The sequence below is a fragment of the Lithobates pipiens genome, unplaced genomic scaffold (genome assembly GCF_037356315.1).
Source record: "Lithobates pipiens isolate NorthernLeopardFrog02 unplaced genomic scaffold, aLitPip1_a1.2 Scaffold_10, whole genome shotgun sequence".
Lineage (NCBI taxonomy): Eukaryota > Metazoa > Chordata > Amphibia > Anura > Ranidae > Lithobates > Lithobates pipiens.
Genome location: NW_027507686.1, coordinates 174,626,159 through 174,652,464, shown reverse-complemented (window position 1 = coordinate 174,652,464; position 26,306 = coordinate 174,626,159). Strand labels below are relative to the sequence as shown.

The window sequence follows — 26,306 nt, the reverse complement described above, 5'->3', positions numbered from 1 at the left end:
CATGGAACTCGGATTGAGAAATCCTGCCCTAAACTGTGTGTCGAGTAATGTTGTGAACCATTACCAATTTGAAATCACACAATTGCCCTTTTCTAAATGTCACTTCCAACCTGTGCCTATCCTAGGTACAAAGGGAAATGCAATAGTACACTGCACCAATGTTTCCACATCATTCTAATCACTGCTGTGCTAGCAAATTCTTTAATTCTTGCTTCATTCAAAAGAGATTTTTTTTGGGCAGATTGAGGAACAGTGGGATGAACTCTGAATGCTTACATGTAGTTCAGTCTAAAATACCCTTACAAGACTAAATGTAGAGTGGACAGCTGACATTTCTCATGTAAATGATGTGCCACAATCACCATAAACATTCACCTATATTAACAAAAATTAACGACAACTGAGAAGCATGTTTAAAAAATAAGTGCACTTGTTCATAATTTTGTTTTGTAATCCTCAAAGTGAAAATTAGTTTGTTTTCTTTCGTGTTTAGAACATTCCTAAAAATATATCTTTTACAAGCTTATTCAGAAATGGTCATTAAAATAACTACTTCTAAAGATGTAAATAATTCGTAAATCAGTCACATAACATACATCTGATATTATATCTACTTAGTTTTTGAGTTCCAATGATTTTTTTTTTAAGTAGACATGTCATTAAAAAATACTGGGCTCCCAGTGTGCTCCCTCTAGCTTTATTACTTTTTTAAGTCAATAACCCGAAACAAATTTGCATATCAGAACAGTCCATTGTGATTAAATGTCCTCATCTTCATGCTTGTTCCAGGTCAGTAACTCAAAGTACTAGAGAAAGCAAGAGGATCAGCATCACAGCCAGGCAATTAACATTTTCAAAAGTAGAGAAGTGCCAACCCCCATGTTTCTCCAATGATGGTTTTCTTTTAAACAGAACCACACTTCTTTCATTAAAGTTATCTGTCTTAGCATCCTGATGGCATTCTGAAGATGCCCCTTGGCTGGAAGAATATAAATAGCATCTCTCGATAACCAACTTAACATTTCTATTTTCTAGGTGAACTTCAAAAAGGACCAGTTACATGTTACTAGATGAAATGCTGGATAAAATGTTTACCTGAACTGCGAGGGAGATCATTTAAACTTTATCTACAGTCAAAGCTTTTGAATAGAGTAGGGAATGGTTAAATGTCTCTTAAGAGATTTTTTGCAGTCTGTATACCAGTGGGGAGGTTTCCTTTCACTCCTTTTCCAGAGACACAACAAAAAGTAAGAGCAAATCTCCTCAAAATTTGTAGAAATGCCCTTCTAGACAGCTGTTTCCAAAAGAGCTGTCCACATTGGAAGGTTCCCCTTACCTCCTGTTCTAGTTATAACCATGTGTTTTTGGATTGCCCATCATTTGATGTACTGTTGACAATGGTCACCAGGACACAAAAAGAGGGTAACTATTCCCAGTGGAGACGCAGACAAAACTAAAACCTTAACAGAGGTTCTATCCCCTCCCAAATCTATCCAAAACTATAAAAATATCTTATTTTCATAAACCAGTTAGGTTGCATTATGTATAACAGGCACGCAGCTAAAAACTATAATTAAAGGGTCACATACCTGTGCAGCTACAAACTCACAATTTCCATCAAAATCATAAAATTTCTCATCAAAAGTGATGTAATGACCATTGCCATAGATTGAACATGTTGCATAACACACAACATTGGTACAGGTCCATCGTCCACGTTGACAAAGACTGGAAAAAAGCAGTCAGTAAATGGATATCCAAAAATAATTGAATTATTTTGAATTATATCAATTTTGCTTTATTAGATATTTTTTGTCCCAAGTTCTTCAACACAGAAATATAGAAATATAGATAGGATTTTTTTTTCAATCCTTCCAGACACGTGCAGGCTGTTATAACCTCATTCTGTGATAAAACTATAATTTTCCCACCCATATCTCTCAAACCCCGAACCATCTTAGGGATTTGTTACATATTTACATTTCATTTGTTTTTTGAATGGTGTATTAACATCTATACCAGATATAGATTGTATACTGTAGATGAAGGTTTATTCGTTTATTTACAAAATTTAGAGACCACTCCACAGGCAGGTTAAAGGCTCCCCCAAGCATGGAATTTAAAGGAATTTAGCATTTTTAATGTTTCACTTAAAGTACTATTACAATTTTCGCTTACTTGCATACTTTTTAACTTTTTACTCTCATTCAGCTCCCTTCCAATAGGTTTCAGAATTGACACCCAATCTTAAGTAACGTTTGATGAACCTATCGCGACCCTAACTCAGGTACTTTTGTCTTATCCGTGTTTCAGAGAAATGGAAGGCCTTTTTTCCCTATGATGCTTGGAGTAGCATAAGCTACAGTTGGGGCCCTGTATTCCTGCAGAGCGCTCCCTTTCATTACATCAGTAGTGTGCACAGCTTCCCTCTCAGTAAATAAGGTGTGTCCAGAAAGCTCCTGTGCAATGCATTATAAGAGTACAGAGCCCCTTTCCCAATTACATCAGCTATGTACAGGGGCCCCCCTTTCATTACAATACAAATGTGCATAGCCCGTTCTCCCAGTTTGTAGAGCTTCTCTGACCCTTTTTCATTTTTTTCCCATGTGTAATTAAATTAAAGAAACTGAGGGAGGTTAACAGACATCTTCAGAGGAAGAAAATCTGTCAAAAAGCGAAATATTGCTAAACAGAATGATTCAATTTTGTACTTACCATGTGTTACAATCCACCTTGACTTTAGTCCCATGTGGGTAAACATCATCATTGTGGATACATGGGCACCTTTCCTCAGGAACACAACCACCAGCCCCATCATCTAGAAGTCCATCAGGGCAAACACATCCCGAGATACACTCTGTCTGGAACTGTTAATGCAAACCAAATATATACCAACACAATATAATGTAATGTTCATTTATTTGAACACTTTAAAGGGAACCTATAATGGTTTTGGGTCAAGTTTATTTTAATAGAAAATACATTTTTTTAAACTGTTATTTTATTTTGTATTATACAATAGACATGTGCAGAGTAAAATATTTTGTTTCGGAATTTCGTTTTCGTCCGAAAACCTAATTTATTTAGTTACTCCCGAAATTCGTTTTTATTTATTTCGTTTTTCGTTCAAAAATTGCATTCGTCCAAAAATCCACATGAATTACGATCGAATCTGTCTTTGAAGGCTTATGGTGTCTGTCGAATGTATAAAGAAGATTCGACGGAGCTAGTATATAGCATACTTTAGAACCCTATTAAAGTCTATGGGACTCCAACGTTCAAGATCTAAAGTGCTAATTGTAAAGGCTAATTTGCAAGTTACTGTCCTAAAAAGTGTTTGGGGACCCGGGTCCTGCCCCAGGGGACATGTATCAATGCAAAAAAAATGTTTTAAAAACGGCCGTTTTTTCAGGAGCAGTGATTTTAATAATGATTAAAGTGAAACAATAAAAGTGTAATATTCCTTTAAATTTCGTAGGGGGGGGGGGGGGTGTCTATAGTATGCCTGTGAAAGGGCGCATGTTTCCCGTGCTTAAAACTGTCCCTGCACAAAGTGTCATTTATGCAGGGAAAAAAGTCCTTTAAAATCACTCGGAGCTATTATGAATTGTCCGTAATACAGAGAACACTCATTGAAAGTCATTGATAAAAAAATAAAAAAATAAATAAATAAAAAAGCGTGGGGGTCCCCCAAATTCAATTACCAGGCCCTTCAGGTCTGGTATGGAAATTAAGGGGAATCCTGCTTCAAATTTAAGAAAAAATTTGACGTGGGGTTCCCCCTAAATATCCATAACCAGACCCTTCAGGTCTGGTATGGATATTAAGGGGAACTCCGCGTCAAATTAAAAAAAAAAATTGACGTGGGGGTCCCCCTAAAAATCCATACCAGACCCTTTATCCGAGTATGCAACCTGGCAGGCCGCAGGAAAAGAGGGGGGGCAAAAGAGCAGCCCCCCCCTCCCTCCTGAACCGTACCAGGCCACATGCCCTCAACATTGGGAGGATGCTTTGGGGGTCAGCGCAGCGAATACATCCTTCTTCTGTCTCCATGGAGGAGACACTGCAGGGATTCCGGCGGCCTGACGTTTCTTATATACGGAGGGCGGGGCCACCCATCACCTGACCCCGCCCCCCCTCTGACGCAAGGGGAAACCCGGGGTTCCCCGTGACGTATGGGTGACCCCGCCCCCCTCTGATGTAACGGAAACCTGCCTGTGTTACATCAGAGGGGTGCGGGGTCACCCATACCTCACAGGGAACCCCGGGTTTCCCCTTGCGTCAGAGGGGGGCGGGGTCAGGTGACGGGTGGCCCCGCCCTCCGTATATAAGAAACGTTAGGCTGCCGGAATCCCTGCAGTGTCTCCTCCACGGAGACAGAAGAAGGATGGATTTGCTGCGCTGATTCAGATCAGCCATCACTGGAGAGATGACCGTCCGTCGCTGGATAGCAAGAGTGGATTACCACCGCTGGAATCTTTTTTTTATTTTTAATAAAGGAATTTTTCAAAAGTGTGTTTGTCTTATTTAACTATTTTTTACACTTTCTTTGTGAAATGGTAGGGGTACTTTTGTACTCCCTTACCATTTCAAACAGGGGGGGCCGGGATCTGGGGGTCCCCTTGTTAAAGGGGGCTTCCAGATTCTGATAAGCCCCCCGCCCGCAGACCCTCACAACCACCGGCCAGGGTTGTGAGGATGAGGCCCTTGTCCTCATCAACATGGGGACAAGGTGCTTTGAGGGGTCACAGACCCCCAAAGCATCCTCCCAATGTTGAGGGCATGTGGCCTAGTACGGTTCAGGAGGGAGGGGGGGCCGCTCTCTCGTCCCCCCCTCTTTTCCTGCGGCCTGCCAGGTTGCGTGCTCGGATAAAGGGCCCGGTATGGATTTTTAGGGGGACCCCCACGTTAATTTTTTTTTTTATTTGATGCGGGGTTCCCCTTAATATCCATACCAGACCTAAAGGGTCTGGTTATGGATATTTAGGGAGAACCCCACGTCAAATTTTTTCTTAAATTTGAGGCAGGGTTCCCCTTAATATCCATACCAGACCTGAAGGGCCTGGTAATTGAATTTGGGGGACCCCCACGCTTTTTTTTTAATATTTATTTATTTATTTTGTCATCAATGACTTTCAATGAGTGTTCTCTGTATTACGGAGCCGACAAATCATAATAGCTGCGAGTGATTTTAAAGGACTTTTTTTCCTGCATAAATGACACTTTGTGCAGGGACAGTTCTAAGCACCAGAAACATGCGCCCCTTCACAGGCATACTATAGATACCCCCCCCCCCCCTATGAAATTTAAAGGAATATTACACTTTTATTGTTTCACTTTAATCATTATTAAAATCACTGCTCCCGAAAAAACAACCGTTTTTAAAACTTTTTTTTGCATTGATACATGTCCCCTGGGGAAGGACCCGGGTCCCCAAACACTTTTTAGGACAGTAACTTGCAGAATCTTTTCTCTATGTCAAATCTTTTTTCTCTGTCGAATATTTTCTCTATATAATCTTGGACTAATAGAGGTAAGGTTAGGCACATTCGACCACAGGTTCTATAGACACAGATTGTTATTGTCAGAGTCACGTTGAATCTCCTATTCTATATCGAACTGTTGTAACAATGAAAACGAAAATAAAGCATTTATTTATGTCGGATCTTTCGTTTTTCGGATTCTGTGCTTTCGTTATCATTTGTCAAAACGAAAACGAAAATAGCTGAAATTCGGACGAAAATGCATTCAGACGAAAACGAATGCACATGTCTATTATACATTCTAAACATACATATACATCCACAGTATATATTTTGCAAATAAACGTTTACTATATGCCCAGAGGTCTGTGGTTAAAGGCTAATGCCGCGTACACACGAACAGTTTTTCCATCGGAATAAACTCTGACAGTTTTTCCGGCAGAGTTCCGCTGAAATTGTCTTGCCTACACACGATCACACCAAAGTCTGACCGTCTAGAACGCGGTGACGTACAACACGTACGACGGGACTAGAAAAAGGAAGTTCAATAGCCAGTAGCCAATAGCTGCCGAGCATTCAGAGCATTCGTCATTTTTGGTCCGTTGGAACAGCATACAGACGAGCAGTTTTCCTGATAGGAATTGATTCCGTCAGAAATATTTAGAACACGTTCTATTTCTAAGTCCGTCAGAATTTTTGGGAAAGAAAAAGTCAGATGAGGCACACACACGATTGGAATATCCGATGAAAAGATTCCGTCTGACTTTTTCTGCTGGAGAGTCCGACCACGTGTTCACCTTTTTGTTTTCTTCTAAATTCCAGCTCCCCTATGTACCAATATAGCATTCATGTACTTTTTTTGCAAAAATATCATAGCTTTCCACAAAATCTACAGTCACGTACATCCATGATTCCAAACGTATCTATTGCTTCTGTCTTACGTCCTTACAGACTTTAGGTCATGAAACAGGAAGGAGTTGACCAGCTGACCACATTAGCACACACCCTGCATCATCCACCCCCAGTTGCACGTTTTTTAAATGAAATGGAATCAATCAGTGATCACCCTTCTCATTAAATACACAATATATAATCAGATTGCATAGTGTATGGCCATCTTCATATAAGTACATAGAAGGGAATGGACAGAAACACTCAGCTTACAACAAGAATGGGTAGGGACTTTGGGATTTTAGAGGCACCAGTATAAATTCAAAAGAAAAAATGTAAAAATGTAATCAGTATTCACTCAGCTGTCAAGCCCCGTTTACATCTCTGCATAGCGGGAACTCGCATTCCCACGTGTGTTCATTTTTTTTTTAGTGGGGGGGTGTGTTTTGGAGCATTTTCACTCATCACACATTGGGCAGCCCATCCACCTGAATGGGCTGCCCTACACACAGCAATCACCCCAAAGAAGCTTCAGAACCTTTTTTTAGAGCGGAGCTTGGGGCAATTTTTACTGAGATTTTTGGTGCAGCGTATTTCTGAAATGCAAGGAGACGCACAGATGTGAATGGAGCCTTGTTGTTCTTGAGTTATCGCACCAGTTTCACTTTCATGCCCCATTCACATCTAGCATAGTGGGAGCGCACATTTTGTGGCTCATTTTTCCTGTGACACGCATAGGGCAGCTACAGTGCCTTGCGAAAGTATTCGGCCCCCTTGAACTTTTCAACCTTTTGCCACATTTCAGGCTTCAAACATAAAGATATAACATTTTTATTTTTTGTGAAGAATCATCAACAAGTGGGACACAATTGTGAAGTGGAACGAAATCTATTGGATTTTTGAAACTTTTTTAACTAATAAAAAAATGAAAAGTGGGGCGTGCAAAATTATTCGGCCCCCTTGCGTTAATACTTTGTAGAGACACCTTTTGCTGCGATTACAGCTGCAAGTCACTTGGGGTATGTCTCTATCAGTTTTGCACATCGAGAGACTGAAATTCTTGCCCATTCTTCCTTGCAAAACAGCTCGAGCTCAGTGAGGTTGGACGGAGAGCGTTTGTGAACAGAAGTTTTCAGCTCTTTCCACAGATTCTCGATTAGATTCAGGTCTGGACTTTGACTTGGCCATTCTAACACCTGGATAAATTTATTTGTGAACCATTCCTTTGTAGATTTTTCTGTATGTTTGGGATCATTGTCTTGTTGGAAGATAAATCTCCATCCCAGTTTCAGGTCTTTTGCAGACTCCAACAGGTTTTCATCCAGAATGGGCTGCATCCATCTTCCCCTCAATTTTAACCATCTTCCCTGTCCCTGCTGAAGAAAAGCAGGCCCAAACCATGATGCTGCCACCACCATGTTTGACAGTGGGGATGGTGTGTTGAGGGTGATGAGCTGTGTTGCTTTTACGCCAAACATATCGTTTTGCATTGTGGGCAAAAAGTTTGATTTTGGTTTCATCTGACCAGAGCACCTTCTTCCACATGTTTGGTGTGTCTCCCAGGTGGCTGGTGGCAAACTTTAGACAATACTTTTTATGGATATCTTTGAGAAATGGCTTTCTTCTTGCCACTCTTCCATAAAGGCCAGATTTGTGCAGTGTACGACTGATTGTTGTCCTATGGACAGACTCTCCCACCTCAGCTGTAGTTCTCTGCAGTTCATCCAGAGTGATCATGGGCCTCTTGGCTGCATCTCTGATCAGTCTTCTCCTTGTCTGAGCTGAAAGTTTAGAGGGACGGCCAGATCTTGGTAGATTTGCAGTGGTCTGATACTCCTTCCATTTCAAAATGATCGCTTGCACAGTGCTCCTTGGGATGTTTAAAGCTTGGGAAATCTTTTTGTATCCAAATCCGGCTTTAAACTTCTCCACAACAGTATTATATTACGGACCTGCCTGGTGTGTTCCTTGGTCTTCATGATGCTCTCTGCGCTTTTAACAGAACCCTGAGACTATCACAGAGCAGGTGCATTTATACAGAGACTTGATTACACACAGGTGGATTCTATTTATCACCATCAGTCATTTAGGACAACATTGGATCATTCAGAGATCCTCGCTGAACTTCTGGAGTGAGTTTGCTGCACTGAAAGTAAAGGGGCCAAATAATTTTGCACGCACCACTTTTCAGTTTTTTATTTGCTAAAAAAGTTTAAAATATCCAATAGATTTCGTTCCACTTCACAATTGTGTCCCACTTGTTGGTGATTCTTCACAAAAAATTAAAATTTTATATCTTTATGTTTGAAGTCTGAAATGTGGCAAAAGTTTGAAAAGTTCAAGGGGGCCGAATACTTTCGCAAGGCACTGTATATGTGGCTTATGGAACATGTTGGCGTTTTTTGTGAGTTGCGTGTTTTTTACTGTGCACTTTGCAGCATTTGACATTCGTTTTTTCACATGGAAAAATGTGTTTTTGCTTCTGTGTTTGGTGTGCCATTAACAATTAATGGCACTGAAAGCGCAACTAGTAATTTTAGGTGTATAAACATGGCCATACACTATACAATGTGATTGTACAATCTCCTTTAGATTTACCACATTTATATAAAAGGAGGAAACACTTATTTAGCCAATCACTCTATATCCAATCAGGCAGGCCCTTGTACTACATAATTGATGGTAGATCTAAAGGAAATTGTACAATCAGATTGCATAGTGTATGGCCACCTTTATACACTTAAAATTACTAGTTGCACTTTCAGTGCCATTAATTGTTAACAACACACCAAACATAGAAGCAAGCATGCATTTTGGCATGTGAAAAAATGAATGGAAAACGCATAGTAAAAAACACGCAACCCACAAAACGCAAACATGTCCCATAAGCCACATATAGCACAGCCCATTTAAATCAACAGGCTGTCCTATGCATGTCACAGGAAAAACGAGACACAAAATGTGCGCTCCTATTTGGCTAGATGCCTGAAAGTGAAGTGAAATTGGTGCGATAACACAAGAACAATGAGGCTCCATTCACATGTGTGTTTCCTTGCATTTCAGAAATGCGCTGCACCAAAAATCGCAGAAAAAAATGCAACAAGCTCTGCTCTAAAAAAAAAGTTCTGAAGCTTCTTTGGGGCAATTGCTGTGTGTAGGGCAGCCCATTCAGGTGGATGGGCTGCCCTATGTGTGATGAATGAAAATGCTCCAAAACACCTCCCTCCCGCTAAAAAATAACAATGCATGTGGGAATGCTAGTTCCTGCTATGCAGATATGTGAACGAGGCTTGACAGCTGAGTGTTTCTGTCCACTCCCTTCTATGTACTTGTATAAAAATGGCCATACACTATGCAATCTGATTGTGTATTTAGTGAGAAGGGTGATCACTGATTGATTGCATTTCATTTAAAAAACTGCAGCTGGGAATGGGAGGCTGGATGATACAGGGTGTGTGCTAATAAGGTCAGCTGGTCAACTCCTTCCTGTGTCATGACCTATAGTCTGTAAGGACATAAGACAGAAGCAATAGATAAGTTTGGAATCATGGATGGAGGACAGTAAGGTACGTGTCTGTAGATTTTATGGAAAACTTTTATATTTTTGCAAAAAAAGTACATAAATGCTATATTGGTGCTGGAATTTTGAAAAAAAAAAAAAAAGGTGAACTTAGCCTTTAAGTCAATAAAACAGACACTGATTGATTTTTGCTAAAAAAAATTCTAATTTAAATTAGATGTCTGATAAGAGGTGACTCCCTTTACTAAAGGCAGATCAGCAGTTCACTTTGCAAAATAATTTGCACTAAAGCTCCTTTTAGATAACATAGTGGAAATTCACTTTGCACAGAATACTCAATCACAGGCAAGAAAAATTAATAGAAGACTTTTTACTTGCATAGGATTGAATAATGGAAGTCAGCAGAACGTCACCTCATTTACTAAGCAAATGGAAAATTCCCCTGCAAAGTTGAAATCCCTATGCAAACGTGAACAACCTCTTTGCCTTTCGTAAAGCAACCCCCTTGTGTTCTCGAAAACAGACTTCTTTCAGCTTATCTGAAAACTGAAATAGCCAAACCCTAAATAATATTATTATGATTATTATTATGAAATAATAATTTTTTACCTGTGAAAAAAGATAAAATATTTGTAAATAGTACTCCATTTTTTTAGTACTGACCATAATAAATAAAGAAACTTGGTTCCATTTAAATGTACCCTGCTCCAAAATACATAAATAACAAGACACTTACATATTCAGCGCCAAGAGTCTTGCAGCTCCTATGGATGGGGGCGCCTTTTTGTTTGTTACAGTCATAATAGACTTTTCCTGCAGGACAATCTGGAAAGAGAGCATATATGAGTTTAAAATAACTGGACAAGTTCTGATTGAGTCTGGTCATACAAATATCTGAGTTCCTTCTGTTTACCACAAAGGCTCTAATTAGATTATGATTTCTGTATATGTACAATCTGTGATTAAAATGTACTGAATATAATAGTGCGTAGTATATGTCCTTACCTTCGGGGGTGTGTGTAATGCAAATAAGTTTCCCATGGTGGCAAGTGCTAGTTGAGGAAGTAAGAAAATACATCATTAGTATTTCATGTTCATATTCAGTGATATCTCTATCCATATCTCTATCCCCTGGCCTATCAGCAATTAAATTATTACATGAGTGGAACAATCACTGTAAATGTATGCAGTTATACAATTGTAACATAGGATTGCAATAGCTGTATGTAAGCAGGTGCAGTACAGCCTCTTAGCTGTAGGTGTGCTTCTTTGCAGTGCTGCTACAGGAGGAGAATGAAGGATAAGAAAACCTTGTTCCTCTGAAGCCTCCATACATGTCATTAGGGTAGTAGCTGCCCGATAGGATGCTGCAACCATGGATGACCCCGGGGGCCATGTTTAGTGAGGGCCGCGCTTATAAAAAGCATTGGCGTGTATTGTGCAAGTGGTTGGGTTAGGGACAGTGGGATCGATTTACTAAAACTGGTGTACACAGAATCCGGTGCAGGTGTGCATAGTAACCAATCAGCTTCTAACTTCAACTTGTTCAATTTTAAGATTTGGCAATAAAACTTTGAATCTGATTGGTTATTATGCACAGCTGCACCAGATTCTGTGTGCATCAGTTTTAGTAAATCTCCCCTAGATTGACTAGCATAGGGGGAGGTTCCAGGGAGGAGGGTCAGAGTAGGGGCATCAAGCCAGGTCCATCATTGGGGACTTCTGCTGCTTAACCGATTCCCGTGTGGCATGCACTGATGTACGTTGGCAGAATGGCATGGCTGTGCAAATGGGCGTACCTGTATGTCCCTTCGAATTTGCAGCCCTGTCATCATGCGCCTGGCGGTGGCGGTGCACATGCTGGCCGGGAGCTCTGTGAGTCAGGTCACGGGTCCCGCGTGAAGGGATATTTAGCTTAACCGCTTTCATTCTTTAAGAAATTTGGTTTCCATTTTGTGTCTCTCTAACATCCACTTCACAAATAGATATGCTTTAGTTTTGCTAATCTAGTTTTGTGTCTCATGTTACTGTTATCTTCTTTTGTTGTTTTGTACCTGGAAAGCACATGAGTTTGAGGAATCACTAGTTTCACTTTTGTTGTAGGCTGTACTTGTATATCATTGGATAATCTGTATGACACGTTCAAAGGGCGGTAGGTTCTGAAAGCCCCCTTTAAATATTCACACCAAAGAATAAAGATTAGATTTCCTCGGAGAGACTTTGCTGTTTTGTGTCATTGTCTCAATGGGCTAATCTTACAGGCCTGTGGAGATTGGACATCACATTTTAACAGACATCGAAGGGGTTAAAAAAACACCTCTGGACAATCTACATTCCTTTCAGATTGGCACAAATATAGAGAGAAAAAAGCCTGAAAAAAAGAAACGAATGCAACCACCACATCAAAGGACTGGTAAGTGGCAATATATAATATTTTTATATTTGCATATGGATAAACTTGAAGGCAAAGAAAAAATCATGCCTGTTTGCTGAATGGAAGAACTGCAGAATTAAAGTTTCTAGGAGAACATGCAAATAGACTGAAAGACAAAGGAAATTCAGAGTAGATTATACATGTGTAATTGTCCTCATTGGCTAGTTGTGGAGTAATGGCATATACAGAGGCGTAACTAGCATCTTCAGGGCCCCGGTGCAAGAAACCATGAAGGGCACCAAGGTTGTTGCTAGGTCTACAAAAGATCTCGGGCTAGAGCCCATAGCAGCAAAGAAAAGAAAGTCATACACTTGGGCGGGCATACACATGTAAATTTTATATATATATATATATATATATATATATATATATATATATATATATATATATATATATGTCATTACATATCTGAGTACGGGTCCCCCACTTACATCAGGGTCCCCAGAGATCCTCCACTTACATCAGGTACCCCAGAGAACTTTCCTACTTACATCAGGGACCCTCAGAGAACCTCCCTACTTACATTAGGGTCCCCAGAGAGCCTCCCCTTACATCAGTGTCCCCAGAGAGCCCCTCCTTACATCAGGTTCCCCAGAGAGCCTCCCCTTACATCAGAGTCCCCATAGACCCCCTCCTTACATCAGGATCCCCAGAGAGCCCCCCTTACATCAGTGTCCCCAGAGAGCCCCTCCTTACATCAGGGTCCCCAGAGAGCCTCCCCCTACATTAGGTTCCCCAGAGAGCCTCCCTCTTCATTAGGTTCCCCAGAGAGCCTCCCCCAACATTAGGGTCCCCAGAAAGCCTCCCCTTACATCAGGGTTCCCAGAGAATCTCCCCCTACATCGAGGTCCCCAGAGAGCCTCCCCCTACATTAGGGTCCCAAAAGAGCCTCCCCTTCCATAAGGGGTCCCCAGAGAGCTTCCCCTTCCATAAGGGGTCCCCAGAGAGCCTCCCCTTCCATAAGGGTCCTCAGAGAGCCCCCTTACATCAGAGTCCCCATAGACCCCCTCCTTACATCAGAATCCCCAGAGAGCCTCCCCCTACATTAGGTTCCCCAGAGAGCCTCCCTCTTCATTAGGTTCCCCAGAGAGCCTCCCCCAACATTAGGGTCCCCAGAGAGCCTCCCCTTACATCAGGGTTCCCAGAGAATCTCCCCCTACATCGAGGTCCCCAGAGAGCCTCCCCCTACATTAGGGTCCCAAAAGAGCCTCCCCTTCCATAAGGGGTCCCCAGAGAGCTTCCCCTTCCATAAGGGGTCCCCAGAGAGCCTCCCCTTCCATAAGGGTCCTCAGAGAGCCCCCTTACATCAGAGTCCCCATAGACCCCCTCCTTACATCAGAATCCCCAGAGAGCCTCCCCTTACATCAGGGTCCCCAGAGAGCCCCCGTTACATCAGGGTCCCCAGAGAGCCTCCCCCTACATCAGGGTCCCCAGTGAGCCTCCCCCTACATCAGGGTCCCCAGTGAGCCTCCCCCTACATCAGGGTCCCCAGTGAGCCTCTCCCTACATCAGGGTCCCCAGAGAGCCTCCCCTTACATCAGGGTCCCCAGAGAGCCCCCTCCTTACATCAGGGTCCCCAGAGAGCCTCCCCTTACATCAGGGTCCCCAGAGAGCCTCCCCTTACATCAGGGTCCCCAGAGAGCCCCCCTTACATCAGGGTCCCCAGAGAGCCTCCCCCTACATCAGGGTCCCCAGAGAGCCTCCCCTTCCATCAGAGTCTCCAGAGAGCCCCCTCCTTACATCAGGGTCCCCAGAGAGCCCCATCCTTACATAAGGGTCCCCAGAGAGCTCCCTCCTTACATAAGGGTGCCCAGAGAGCAACCCCTCTTACATTAGTCTCCCCAGAGGGCCCCTTCCTTACATTAGTGTCCCCAGAGGGCCCCCCTTTACATCAGGGTACCCAGACAGCTGACCCCCCCTTTCAGAAGTTTCCCTGTACCTGGCGGGTGGAGGTGGGAGGCGGCGATCGGCAACTCTATGGTGTCCACAGGCAGGGGGATCTCCCTGGGGCTTGTAGTTCTTCTCTACCGAGTGTATACAGTGGAGAAGAGAGGGGCCTCCGACCAGGGCATGTACCAGAAACAGTGTACAAGCAGAGCGACTCACTGAAAGTGAAACTGATACCTGCCAGGGTCAAAGGCCCCTCACCTTTCCTCTCCACTGTATACACTGACAATCGGGAAGAGGGAACTACAAGCCCCAGGCAGATCCCGCCGCTCACAGGCACCATAGAGCTGCCGATCGCCGCTTTCCACCTCCCCCCAGTGCTTTCTAAAGTGCCAGCCAGAGGTGCAGGGGAGGTGCCAGGTCTTGGGCCCCCCACAGCGACAGAACGGCAGGGCCCAGTCGCAAGTGTGACTGCAGCGACCCCTATAGTTCCGCCGCTGGTCATATAGTAATCTACAGCTACTGATTAGAAGTAATCATTTATAAATTTTCCCTCTGTAAGCTACCAAAATCTGATTTGTGATTGGTCACCACAAGTTTATGGCAGCCATAAATGTTATTGTTTTACTTACCAACGCTCATCTTGTTTATGGATGACATCCAATGGGTTTAAATATGAGCCCTGGTAGTAACACGAGCACTGAGATATGGGTACACACTGGTCTTTCTCATTCAGAAACGCTCCATCTGGACACCCGCAGCCATCAACTGCAGTAAACCCACTGGCACAGGCTTTGTCACCTTCGCCCAGGGAACGGCAGGTTGACTGGCATGTTGTAAGATTATATAAATAGATTTGGGTAGATGGGCAAGAAGAGATGTCCTTATCTGAAATAGAGGAATTATAATATTTAAAATACGATTATACTAACTGTACTTAAAGCGGAGCTCCATCCAAAAGGGGAAGCTCCACTTGTTTGCTTCCTTCCCCCTGTTTTTGACAGGTACCCATCCCCACTTCCGGAAACCTCGCCATGAAAAGGTCCCCTCCTTCCACCCGTGCTGTGACATTCAGAAAGCACAGTGCGCTTTTCGCACCCACAGAAGGGAACTGGCTGTGAAGCCTCAAGACTTCCCTGCCGGTTTCCCTTACAAGGCTAGGGTGCCAACGTTGCAGGATCCCTGGACAGGTAAGTGTCCTAATATTAAACTTTTATTTTTTTGGTGGGTGTGCTGGAGCTCCATTTTAAGAAGCAATGTAGAAAACTATTTCTAAATAGGGGTTCAGTTCACAAACAATTTTTCCAATAATGCTCAAAGTTCACTAACTTTGTTGCAAAACCTACTGAAGTCTGTGAGAGGGAGAATCGTGTTATTTCATTTTGGACACTTGTGAGACTAATAACCATGCTATTGTCAAACAAAGGGCATGGGATGCCAGGCACTTGGAAACATGTGCCAATGCCAACATTTGAAAGAATTACACAAAATTGTCAGCTCTCTCTAAAAGCTCCTATGCACACTTACAATATGGCTGCTTCTGAGCCCACCATTTTATAGAAAGAGTGCTCGGCTATCCATTTTTTCAGATTATCAACTCTTTTTATTCAGCTGATTAGGGGCACAAGCTATGCACCACATAGTATAGTTGTTCTGTATTTCTGGAACCTGCAACGTTTTAAGCCACAAATGTGCAACTTGCAAACTTTGTGAATCCCTTAGGCTGGGCTTACACTATTGCGAATTGGAAGTGGGATCCCCACATCCAATTCGCAATAGCAGGAGATTGTGACCAGCTCTTTATGGAGCCGGTCCACATATCTCCCATGCGGCTCTGGTGCGAATTTGCACAGGAGCCCTGTGCGTCTTTTAGTCCATATGAGGTCCAAATTCAGCCCAAAACTTGGGCTGAAATCAAACTTGAAATGGTGAACCAGGATGCACAGGATCTCTGCTGTGAGCCGCATCGGCATTCAGTGTGACACACCTGAACCTCATTCTAAGTTCAGGAGTGATTTGTATTCCTGGTAGAGTGCCGAAGAATGTTACAATATTTAAAATTGTTTTGCATTTCACCTAAGCAGTGCTACCTTCACAATGTTGGAAATCAAGAAATTATTAGCATACCAAAAGTTAAAAGGTAGAGGTAATGCAAAATCTTTAGGAATAGTTATTAAGTAAGATACACAAACGTGCTAACTTTTTGTCACAATTAGTTTATTAAAGTAACATTATTTACTGGAAAATCAGTGCTTACCACATATTCCATTCCTCCAGCCCCACAAAATGATCCCTTTAGCAGCACAGGCCCTGACATAGGAGGAGAGTGCAGCACACATACACTTCTCACTGTCTTTACAGTTACAAGCATCATAACGACATCTCTGTGCAAAATGCAAACAAAATTTATGTAAGTGCAAGCATGAGTTTATAATGCTCTTAGAAAAACACAATGCCATTTTATTCCAACATAAGGATTTTCCAATATACTATTTTTTGCTTTAAATAGATAAATAAATATGGTCATTAGGTGGCATCTTTTGTTTATGACACAACTCCAGATGGATTCTGGTCTGTTACAGCAATGACTGAAATGTAGTTAAAGTCACTTTTAATTAGGGTCTATTTTTCAATATTTAGATTTTTTTACAGTCAGATTCACTTTTACCCAAAAGCCACATATTTCTTATGTAATTTTAGGTGAAATTTTTGTTTATTTTTAGCTAAAGTTTTGTGAATCTTGCAAGAAGATAATGACACATAGACCCCTAAGTACACCCTGGGTTTGCATTATTGAGTCAATTACCCTATGACACACACAGGAACCCTGTATTTGCCATATTACAAATAGTGACTGATTCCTACTGTTGGTACACATATTGTTAGATTCTGATGTCAATTCCAGCCACCTGTCTCTGTCTGTGTCTGCTATAATGTAAATTCGTCTAGTATGACTTGCCACAGCTTCCAAAGAGTCTTTTCATCCAGTATGCTAATTAACCCTGCAATTGTATGGAGGAGATGTATGATAATGTATATTGTACAGTCTGTGAGCTAGGAGACGTGAAGTCTGTCCTAAAGGTCATGTCTCTGAGTCAACTAGGCTGTCTAAAGGTTTAGATAATTAGTTCATGTTAATTAGGTTTCTGGTGAAATGTTGTATTTTCATCCTGCTGTATATATTTGTGTAAGAGCTTAAAATAAAGATTCATTCCTGTTTGACCCTCAAGACAGAGCCTTGTCTTGTACTTGGGGGAAGAGCTATTTGGGTTTCTTGTTCGGCTGATCAGAGTGTTCAGTAGCTGACTTGGTGTTCGGGAAGAGAATGTCCTAAATGACTTTAACCCCTTTTCATACTTGGGGTGTCGTTACACACCGGGGCAAATTTCCTTGCAGAGTGCAACTTTCTTTTGCAAAGTGAACATCCAATTTCTTTTAGTAAATCAACCCTGATATGTGAGATGTGACCACACACAGTACAACACTCACCTTTGCATATCGAGCCGGGTCTACTGCTGAATGGCATTTAGCAAAAGGAGACTCGTCTTTTTCTATTTTAGAGCACCAATAGTCTGCGTAGGTTTCTAGAAAGTATGGTGTGCTATGATTAATGTATGCATGGGAGCAACGTGTAAAAATATAACAAAATAAAGGAAAAATTTACTGTTTAAAATTACCGGACATATTTACTGCATGTGATATTTGCTACCTGAATGGAGAAGTGCTTCTGATAATACTTACAAGAAATATAAATCCCTGATTTTCAAGTGGCAGGCAGAATTTCTTCGCTCAAGGCATCACACATTGTCTCCAGGAATTCGGGTGCTGGTTGAAAGGGAACCACACCCACTCCAAAGAAAAGATGAGACATGCACACTGATAATGGAACCAGCATTAAGGCTTCATTCTAGCGATTCTGCCCACAGACCACCCAACTGACACATTTCACCACTCAAGGCTTAGTCATAGAGACTACCATTAAGTCTTGAATGGTGAAATGTCAGAGTGAGTGGTCTCTGGGTAGGGATTAAGGCCAAGGTCTTTTGCTGGACTAAAGCACCAATGCTAAATACATTATTGGTGTGCAGCTGTCATGTCTTTTCTTTGGAATAGAAGTCTTGGACTGATGTAATTTACAAACAAATAGAACAGAGACCTGCTATGGAGGCTCAATAAATAGACCCGTCTATGACTGTAAGAGATGTGGAAATCCCAATGTATGAAATGTATTTCTGTTTTAATAGAAATGGTTTTACAATTTCCTTTTCAGAGTGGAAACCTCCCCTGTATTATTTGAACAACGAGGCAACATGTTTACCTATTTGGGTTTATCAGGGCGCTTGATGGGCAGAACTTGTTTTCTACATTAAGCAACTGAGACATGAGAGTGTTTGTCACAAAAACTTCTCATTCGTTTAAAAGAGACTTTGATACCATACTATTTCAACAACAATATTTTTTGTAATATTATATATGCATTTAACATATTAGAACCATATGAAAAACAACCTAGTGATTGGTGGTATCAGGGTAGTGAGTGGCTGACACCCAACCAACAATAAGATTATAAATAAAAATAGTGTACTCTTTTTTTCAGTATACTACATTTTGCGTTGTCATTTTATATACTATTAATGTTTCAAGACTTTTTTTTAAATACACAGCACATACTGCAAGGTATTCTAACTAATCATTTTCAATTTAAGTAATAGTATTTCATGTAATAGTATTTCATGTAATGATTATAGGTATATGTAAAATGTGGGATCTTAGAATTTCAACCAGGTGAACCCTATGATCAAAAAACTATTTCAGCATAGATGTATTTCTGGGCATTAGTTACACCTCTATTGATCTAAAACCATATCCTGCACTGGAGAATGGATATTTGGTAGTAATAAGATGAAAAAGAGTGTCTTACTGCTCTCAATGCTGACGCTGCAGGGATCCTCCATCAGGTCTGACACATCATGGCAATTGGGTTGGGCTTTCCATGTGTTGGCAAAGGCAGATGCTGTGGCTTCTACTAGACCACCCGATGTTTTAAAATCATCTCCCTCCTTAGAATTAAAGTTTCCACAAAGACCTGCAAAACATGTGTTAGTTCCTTACTGTGTTTCCTGGTATCACAGATTTGCAATAAATATCTCATTGCACAAATATTAACTGCTATGTAAAAGTTCATGCATTTAGGAATCCCATTGATAAAACCTTAATGCTTTGGAAATCCTCTTGGTCCAGTCGCAGATCTTGTCTCAACACATATGAATTTTTGCGCATAAGGGAACAGTCAGTCTGTACTTAGTATGTTTAGCAACACGTGTCACTGTATAGGTTTCTTAAGCAAATACATTTTGCCCCTGCCGGTAATATAACCTCCTGTTGTATGCTAACAACAAGTTCTTATATGCCTCACAATTTGCATCAATGTTGTCAGCCTGCCATGTGGGCTCCTTTAGCTGTTCATTGGACTACTTATCTGATAGACCTGATTGGCAGCCAAACTGCCAACTGAAGGAGTATTTAAAGCAGGCTGACAGGGCTGCTGCTAAGTGTACGACAGTGGCTTAGCTCTGTCAGACTGCAGCAGAAAGTGTTTGTCCTGGCAGGATTTGCAGATACAAAACAGATTCACAAGAAACAATTTGCTTGAACCTTAATCCCTGGGCATCCCCTCTATCTCCCCTGACCCAAATCCTCCTCTAAATAATTTCTGGCAAGAAAGAAAGAAAAAAACTTTTACTCAACTAAATTTATGGTCAGATGTGCTGTAGCCCAGAGTAAAGTTTTACCAGAAGGGAGAAAGTGGGTGCCCACTAAGCGTAGCATTAAAATCATCCACTTTATTATAATACAATTGGCAACTCACTGGATTAACTGGGTTTAATGCTGCATGTAATGCTACACCCAGCGAGTTGCCAATTGCATTTGAATAAAGTGGATAATTGTATTGCCACACTTAGTGGACACCTCCTTTCTTTCTTTTTGTTTCATTACAGAGGCTATTTGTTCAAGTTTGACTTTTTTTTTTTAACTTGGCCTGCTTGCTCTATGAGCACTATTTATCTATTACATTTTTACCAGAGATAGGTTTTAAGAAAATGTTGAAAAATAAAAGTATGATTCCAAAACAGGCTCATCTACAGTTTGTATATCATTCCAGGCCCTCCACTCTCTTCATTTAGTCACAGGTGAAGGTGCCTCTGGAGTCTGCCATTCTCCCCTCCAGATCCAGTAGCTCATACAAGGATGCACTCTGTACTCCTTCTGGCTAAAAACAAAGTTTTTGTTCAAGTCCACCATGAACACAGCTGTGCAATTAAGCTGAACTAGAGAGTGAAGAGCGACAGAATGTGTGGGTTGAAATATTAGTGTTCATGCTAGAACAATAAAGTTGTATTTAGCCCAAAGGAGTACAGAGTGCAGCCTTGTATGGGCTACTGTTGACACCAAAACATACTGAAAAATATATTTAGGGTTTACATACACTTTAAAATATTAATTTTTTAATTCTCTAAAATGGTGTTCTACACTTTCTGTGAATGCAAAGAGTGTGGAGGAAATTTCCCATTTTACCCTTTAGTTATTGCCAATGTCATAAAATGTTTATTCCAGTTATTTTATACCAATTTTTTGGGCAGGACAGAGGCGGTCTATAATGTCAACTGCAATATTCTTCTCTAAGGGTAAAATTGTATAATGGAAATGTTATCAGTTAACACCCCCATAACCATTCGTAAGAGCTTGCAGTATGAAAATAAAGAGAATTCTCAATGTTAATAAATTAGTTGTTCACACTCAAAGATATTTATAACAGCCCATATGAAGACATATTTAAAAACTATAATATGGATATATATATATATATATATATATATATATATATATATATATATATATATATATAGAAACATGCAGTATGGTCCAGTGTAGTTATCATGCACTGCTGTCCATAGGTGACTATTCTTCTTCAACTGACCTTGAAGTCGTCCCCTGGCAGATTTCTGCATAGTGATGTATAGCTGCATCATAGGTTGCAGCTGAATCTGCATCTGAAGGCCAAAGGCAGCTTGTACAATGATGTAAGGACCAGAGGGCTGCATGATGGAAAAACTGGCTGTAGAGGAAAACACAAGAAAGCTTAATTAAATAACCATACTAGTCATATAGTATACTTTAGGTGTAAACTAGCTTTATATATGTTGCTTTCTTCCTCATGTGTAGGAGTTTCTTTGTAAAAACTAGGTTTCCATATTAACATAAATATACATGTAATATCTCTATAAAAATAATGGTATTCCTTGCATACATTTAAATACACATTTCAAATTCTAGTATGTTTTTTTTTTTTTTGCACACCCACTTTTATGATTTACACTTATATGCCACACTGCACAGTCAGGAAGATGCCTATACTCATACCACCCAACTTTCTGGGATCGGAAAGAGGGAAACCTTTCAGTATAGAGTATGTAGGTAATACACAAACCTCTGCCACATCCTCATTTGCATGGGCCATAAAGAATTAACACACAAACAAGGATTGATTAAAGGCATGACATGTGAAGGACCTAATCCACAGTCGGTTAAGCCACTCGTTACACATAATATCCAAACCCTCCAAACCCCCTCACAAATTACATGACAAGATTTTTGGAGTAAATGGCCTTGACGGCCTTTTATTAACAATTACTTTAAACTTAAACAAATAACATTTTTTTAAATAAATCTTAACCCAACTTATGTCCTCTTGGGGTATTCGAGGGTAACACACATCACTGGTCACTGCGACAAACTTCTTTTAACTTTAGGCCTCCAGTCGCAAGCCCCATGACCCGGAGACGGTACTCAACTTTCGCAGTGACCTACCTTTTACCCCTTCCAGGTTAACCCCTCATTAAACGGAAGGTACCTGATAACCCCATCCACAGATGGGTACCCCCATGTTAATCCCATACCACAAATGGGTACCAACCATGTTAACCCCATACCACAGATGGGTACCAACCATGTTAACCCCATACTACAAGATGGGTACCAACCATGTTAACCCCATACCACATATGGGTACCAACCATGTTAACCCCATCCACAGATGGGTACCAACCATGTTAACCCCATGCCACAGATGGGTACCAACCATGTTAACCCCATACCACAGATGGGTACCAACCATGTTATATATGCATATCACATCCATATTCTCCTCCTCCAAAGAACCAACCACTGCCACAGGCTTTCCTTACCGCCCCTACTATAATGAACCATACTCGGGAGGGTGGGTGGGAATCTTCTCCACCATCGCTCACTGCTGATGTCACTCCCCCTCCTTCCTCCTAGCTTCCTAACCCAAGTGCCTCCCCTGCTCCGGCCACTCCCCTTTTCTTAAAGGGGACACATTTTTCTTTCCCAATAGCCTGACTGTGCTGTCCACACCTGTCATGCCGTCCCTGCGCTAATTCTTTTCTCTCCTTCTGCTCCGGGACTCTCTTGACATGTGAAGGACCTAATCCACAGTCGGTTAAGCCACCCGTTACACATAATATCCAAACCCTCCAAACCCCCTCACAAATGACATGACAAGATTTTTGGAGTAAATGGCCTTGACGGCCTTTTATTAACAATTACTTTAAACTTAAACAAATAACATTTTTTTAAATAAATCTTAACCCAACTTATGTCCTCTTGGGGTATTCGAGGGTAACACACATCACTGGTCACTGCGACAAACTTCTTTTAACTTTAGGCCTCCAGTCGCAAGCCCCCTGACCCGGAGACGGTACTCAACTTTCGCAGTGACCTACCTTTTACCCCTTCCAGGTTAACCCCTCATTAACCGGAAGGTACCTGATAACCCCATCCACAGATGGGTACCCCTATGTTAATCCCATACCACAAATGGGTACCAACCATGTTAACCCCATACCACATATGGGTACCAACCATGTTAACCCCATCCACAGATGGGTACCAACCATGTTAACCCCATGCCACAGATGGGTACCAACCATGTTAACCCCATACCACAGATGGGTACCAACCATGTTATATATGCATATAACATCCATATTCTCCTCCTCCAAAGACCCAACCACTGCCACAGCACGAAAGGGGTAAAACCTTACCCTTGCGTGCGCCTCCACACCCTCCTTGCTCGCTGTATGCTTTCCTGCAAACCCAGAGTCCAAAGATCGTTTCCCACTTCATTAAAGTGCACCCCATCGCTCCTAAGATACCTCCCTCTAACCACCTATAGCACTCCCTGACGTATAATCCCACCCCTGTTCCTAATCACAAACTTACTCACTTCCGTGTTTTCTTCCACTCGGGTCCCATCAACCTTTTTAGCTGGACAAGACGTACTGCCCGCCATATCTGACCAATAACCATCCCGGCTGAGCATCCTGACTGGAGATGCCCCACTGCCTACTGTTCGGCTGAACATAAGCTCTTCTGGCCCACCCCAGGAAACATATGAGTGACCCAGGATCCACTTGGCCAACCTCTGCACCTGTAAACAATAAAATGACAGACCAACCAGCAATTTCCCCCATACTTAACACCAAAATAAAGCCTGAAAAAACACATCTGTAAACCAATTCTGCCACGAATGTGGGAGACTATACAACTCAAATCTGTTCGAGCCCCACATACCAAGGCGCTTATGTGTTTCATGACGGAGGACGGCCCAGGAAGCCTCCGTGTCCGCCCCAGTCCAGAAAAACTGGGAGGCCTACATTTTTTGGATCATAGCCACCGCTGTCAACCATTTTCAAAACCTGGCTATGAACTGTAGCCTTGGCAAGGACGACCCATCACTATATCTCCGCACAGAGCCTGTGAACCCAGGCCACTTGTCCCTAAAGATCATGCTCCTCTTACCGGACAAATGTGTGACTCAGTAGTCCGGAACCTTCCAGTCGCATGTACTTACCGGTCAGACCGGTTGTCTGTTCTTTGACTGCCTTACCCATCTACTGACCGAATCTCACAAATACCCACAGCCCTCCATCAGCTGTCCCCCTGGAGACATTTTAAAGGGGGTTGCCAAACTCGCTTATCCGCAACATCCCAAAGAAAATCATTGTGAAGGCCGAGCGGAATACGGCACATTTATACTCTGAGCTACAAATGTTGCTCAGCCCCGAAATCAGGCCGCGTAGCATGGCAATGGAACTGGTTGCCTCATACTTTGAAAAGAAAGGCCAATTCTGCCAATTAACGATCAAAGGCGGCTGCCGCCATACCTCTCTCAAATCCTATGTGAAGAAAAATTAGAGACCTGCGCGGCCTGCCTATTGACCCTCAGAGGCAGTGCTGCGCCTGTACCAGCCTACTCCACATAACTGCCCTGCCGTGGAATAGCCCCCCCCCCAAGTTGTCGCAACTACAGGGATTCTAATCCCCTGTGCTGCGATCCCCAAGGCAATGCTCCACCTAAGTCAGAACAGCTGACCCGTGTTGTTCCACGTCCGGTGCCAACTCCCAGCACCTGGTCTGCTGAAAACAAAACAAAGCTGCCGCCAAGATACCTGGCAGGTACACCGCGTAATCGAAAGCATTCCATTTTGCAAGCAGCACAATGCCCAATGTCCCAACCACCGAACCACCGGCCTGGACGCTGCCGACCAGCCGTTACGAACCGCCCCCCCCCCCCAGGTTGCCACAAATGAAATGCACCCTTAAGTTCCAGAAGGATTCCACCCACGTTTCCATCACTATCACCATTGGAAACAGTTCCAGGAGAACAAAGTTCCTCAAGAACAGGCCTACCCCCCCACGCTGGGGGGCAAACGGTGGCGCTACGTTTCTCTCGACAGAAGGCCCGATAGCACGCGGAGCCTGAAGCGTAAGTGAACACTCTAACTCGTCATCGTTGATGGGACCAGGCCTCTGTAAAGCATGCCCATTAATGACTCCAGGAATTCCCGCACCACTTGCACCCCCGCAAGAGCCCTCTGTGCTCACAGTTGAGCTCACAAAGTACTTCGGGGGCATTGACTACAGAAGATGCTGCCGACAGTTGACGGCCAAACCCTACCTATGGGAATTATATGGCAAGCAAAATTTTGCTTCCCCACAGCAATTGTAACTGACGCTGCTGTACTCGCGTCTAGTAAAGGTCCCACGACGCCTGCCTTGAGATTTTCTGCTTGTCCGTCGACAATCAGCAGTCCATTCCATGAATCCACTGCAATTCCCAGGAAAACAAAGGTAGACGTGGGGATTTGCTAGCGGGACCCCAAATGTACCACTATATGTTGCAATGTCCCCCAACTATGCCAATATTGTAACCTGGTTGAAAAACGCATATGAAGTCACCCATATAGTGAATGACTGAGTTGATCCCGGGGACGACCCGTACTACCCAATTTATGAAGAAAGCGCCTGATGTGGAGCCTCTCCTTGGGAGACAACGATCCACGTAGTACGCCACCTTCCAAGTACAACCTGGCAGATGGCAATTGACTGGACGAACGGGCAAAGGCCGTAAAGCTAAGCCAATATCCGCTTTCAAACCGTGACCCCTACCCATAACGACGAACCCAAGATATTGCTGCATCAAACAAGTCTATGATACTGCCCACCCCTCCGCAGCAATCCAATCATTAACCAACCCCCTAAGGAAGGAAAGGTGGTGAATCAATCAGAGCTTATTTGACCTCGGTCGGATGTAATTGGGCCAAACGTAAAACTCAACGCTAATGAGCATTTTATCTTGAAACCGCGCGAGAAACCCGATTCCAACACCTGAGCCGCTTTTTGGTCGGGGCACTTACTGAGAAAAGGAAGTGTCCGATCCCTCCACCGGCGTCGTCCCTCCTCATCTGAACCACCTACCAATGCATGGGAACCCCCGCGGCCAGAACGTGTGCGATTGGAGAGACAGCAAACCCCAAACTTACCTTTTCAGTCGGTTATCCAGAGGCAGCGGTACCTCCGACCCCTCCTGAAATTGCTCAAGAGCCCGCTCCGCTGTCCTAAGCTTCATACACAGGCGAATATCCACGTAATCTCCATCGGCGTAGCTGTAGGGCGGCCCCATCGTTGGCAAAATTGTTTGCCGCACCGCAGCCATGCCCTAACACCC

At 42.6% G+C, this 26,306-nt stretch overlaps 1 protein-coding gene across 1 annotated transcript in view; it reads right to left on the bottom strand.

The window, feature by feature from the left end:
• LOC143925921 (mucin-2-like) overlaps window positions 1–26,306 on the bottom strand; it is a 230,350-nt gene that overhangs the window by 144,270 nt on the left and 59,774 nt on the right. Inside the window, exons 12-20 of the mRNA XM_077450216.1 lie at window positions 21,195–21,332; window positions 19,137–19,301; window positions 17,705–17,799; window positions 16,473–16,599; window positions 14,848–15,103; window positions 10,900–10,946; window positions 10,631–10,719; window positions 2,716–2,867; window positions 1,590–1,728 (exon numbers count right to left, since the gene is read on the bottom strand). Coding sequence (XP_077306342.1) covers window positions 1,590–1,728; window positions 2,716–2,867; window positions 10,631–10,719; window positions 10,900–10,946; window positions 14,848–15,103; window positions 16,473–16,599; window positions 17,705–17,799; window positions 19,137–19,301; window positions 21,195–21,332 — 1,208 coding nt within the window. The remainder of the gene's footprint in view (window positions 1–1,589; window positions 1,729–2,715; window positions 2,868–10,630; window positions 10,720–10,899; window positions 10,947–14,847; window positions 15,104–16,472; window positions 16,600–17,704; window positions 17,800–19,136; window positions 19,302–21,194; window positions 21,333–26,306) is intronic.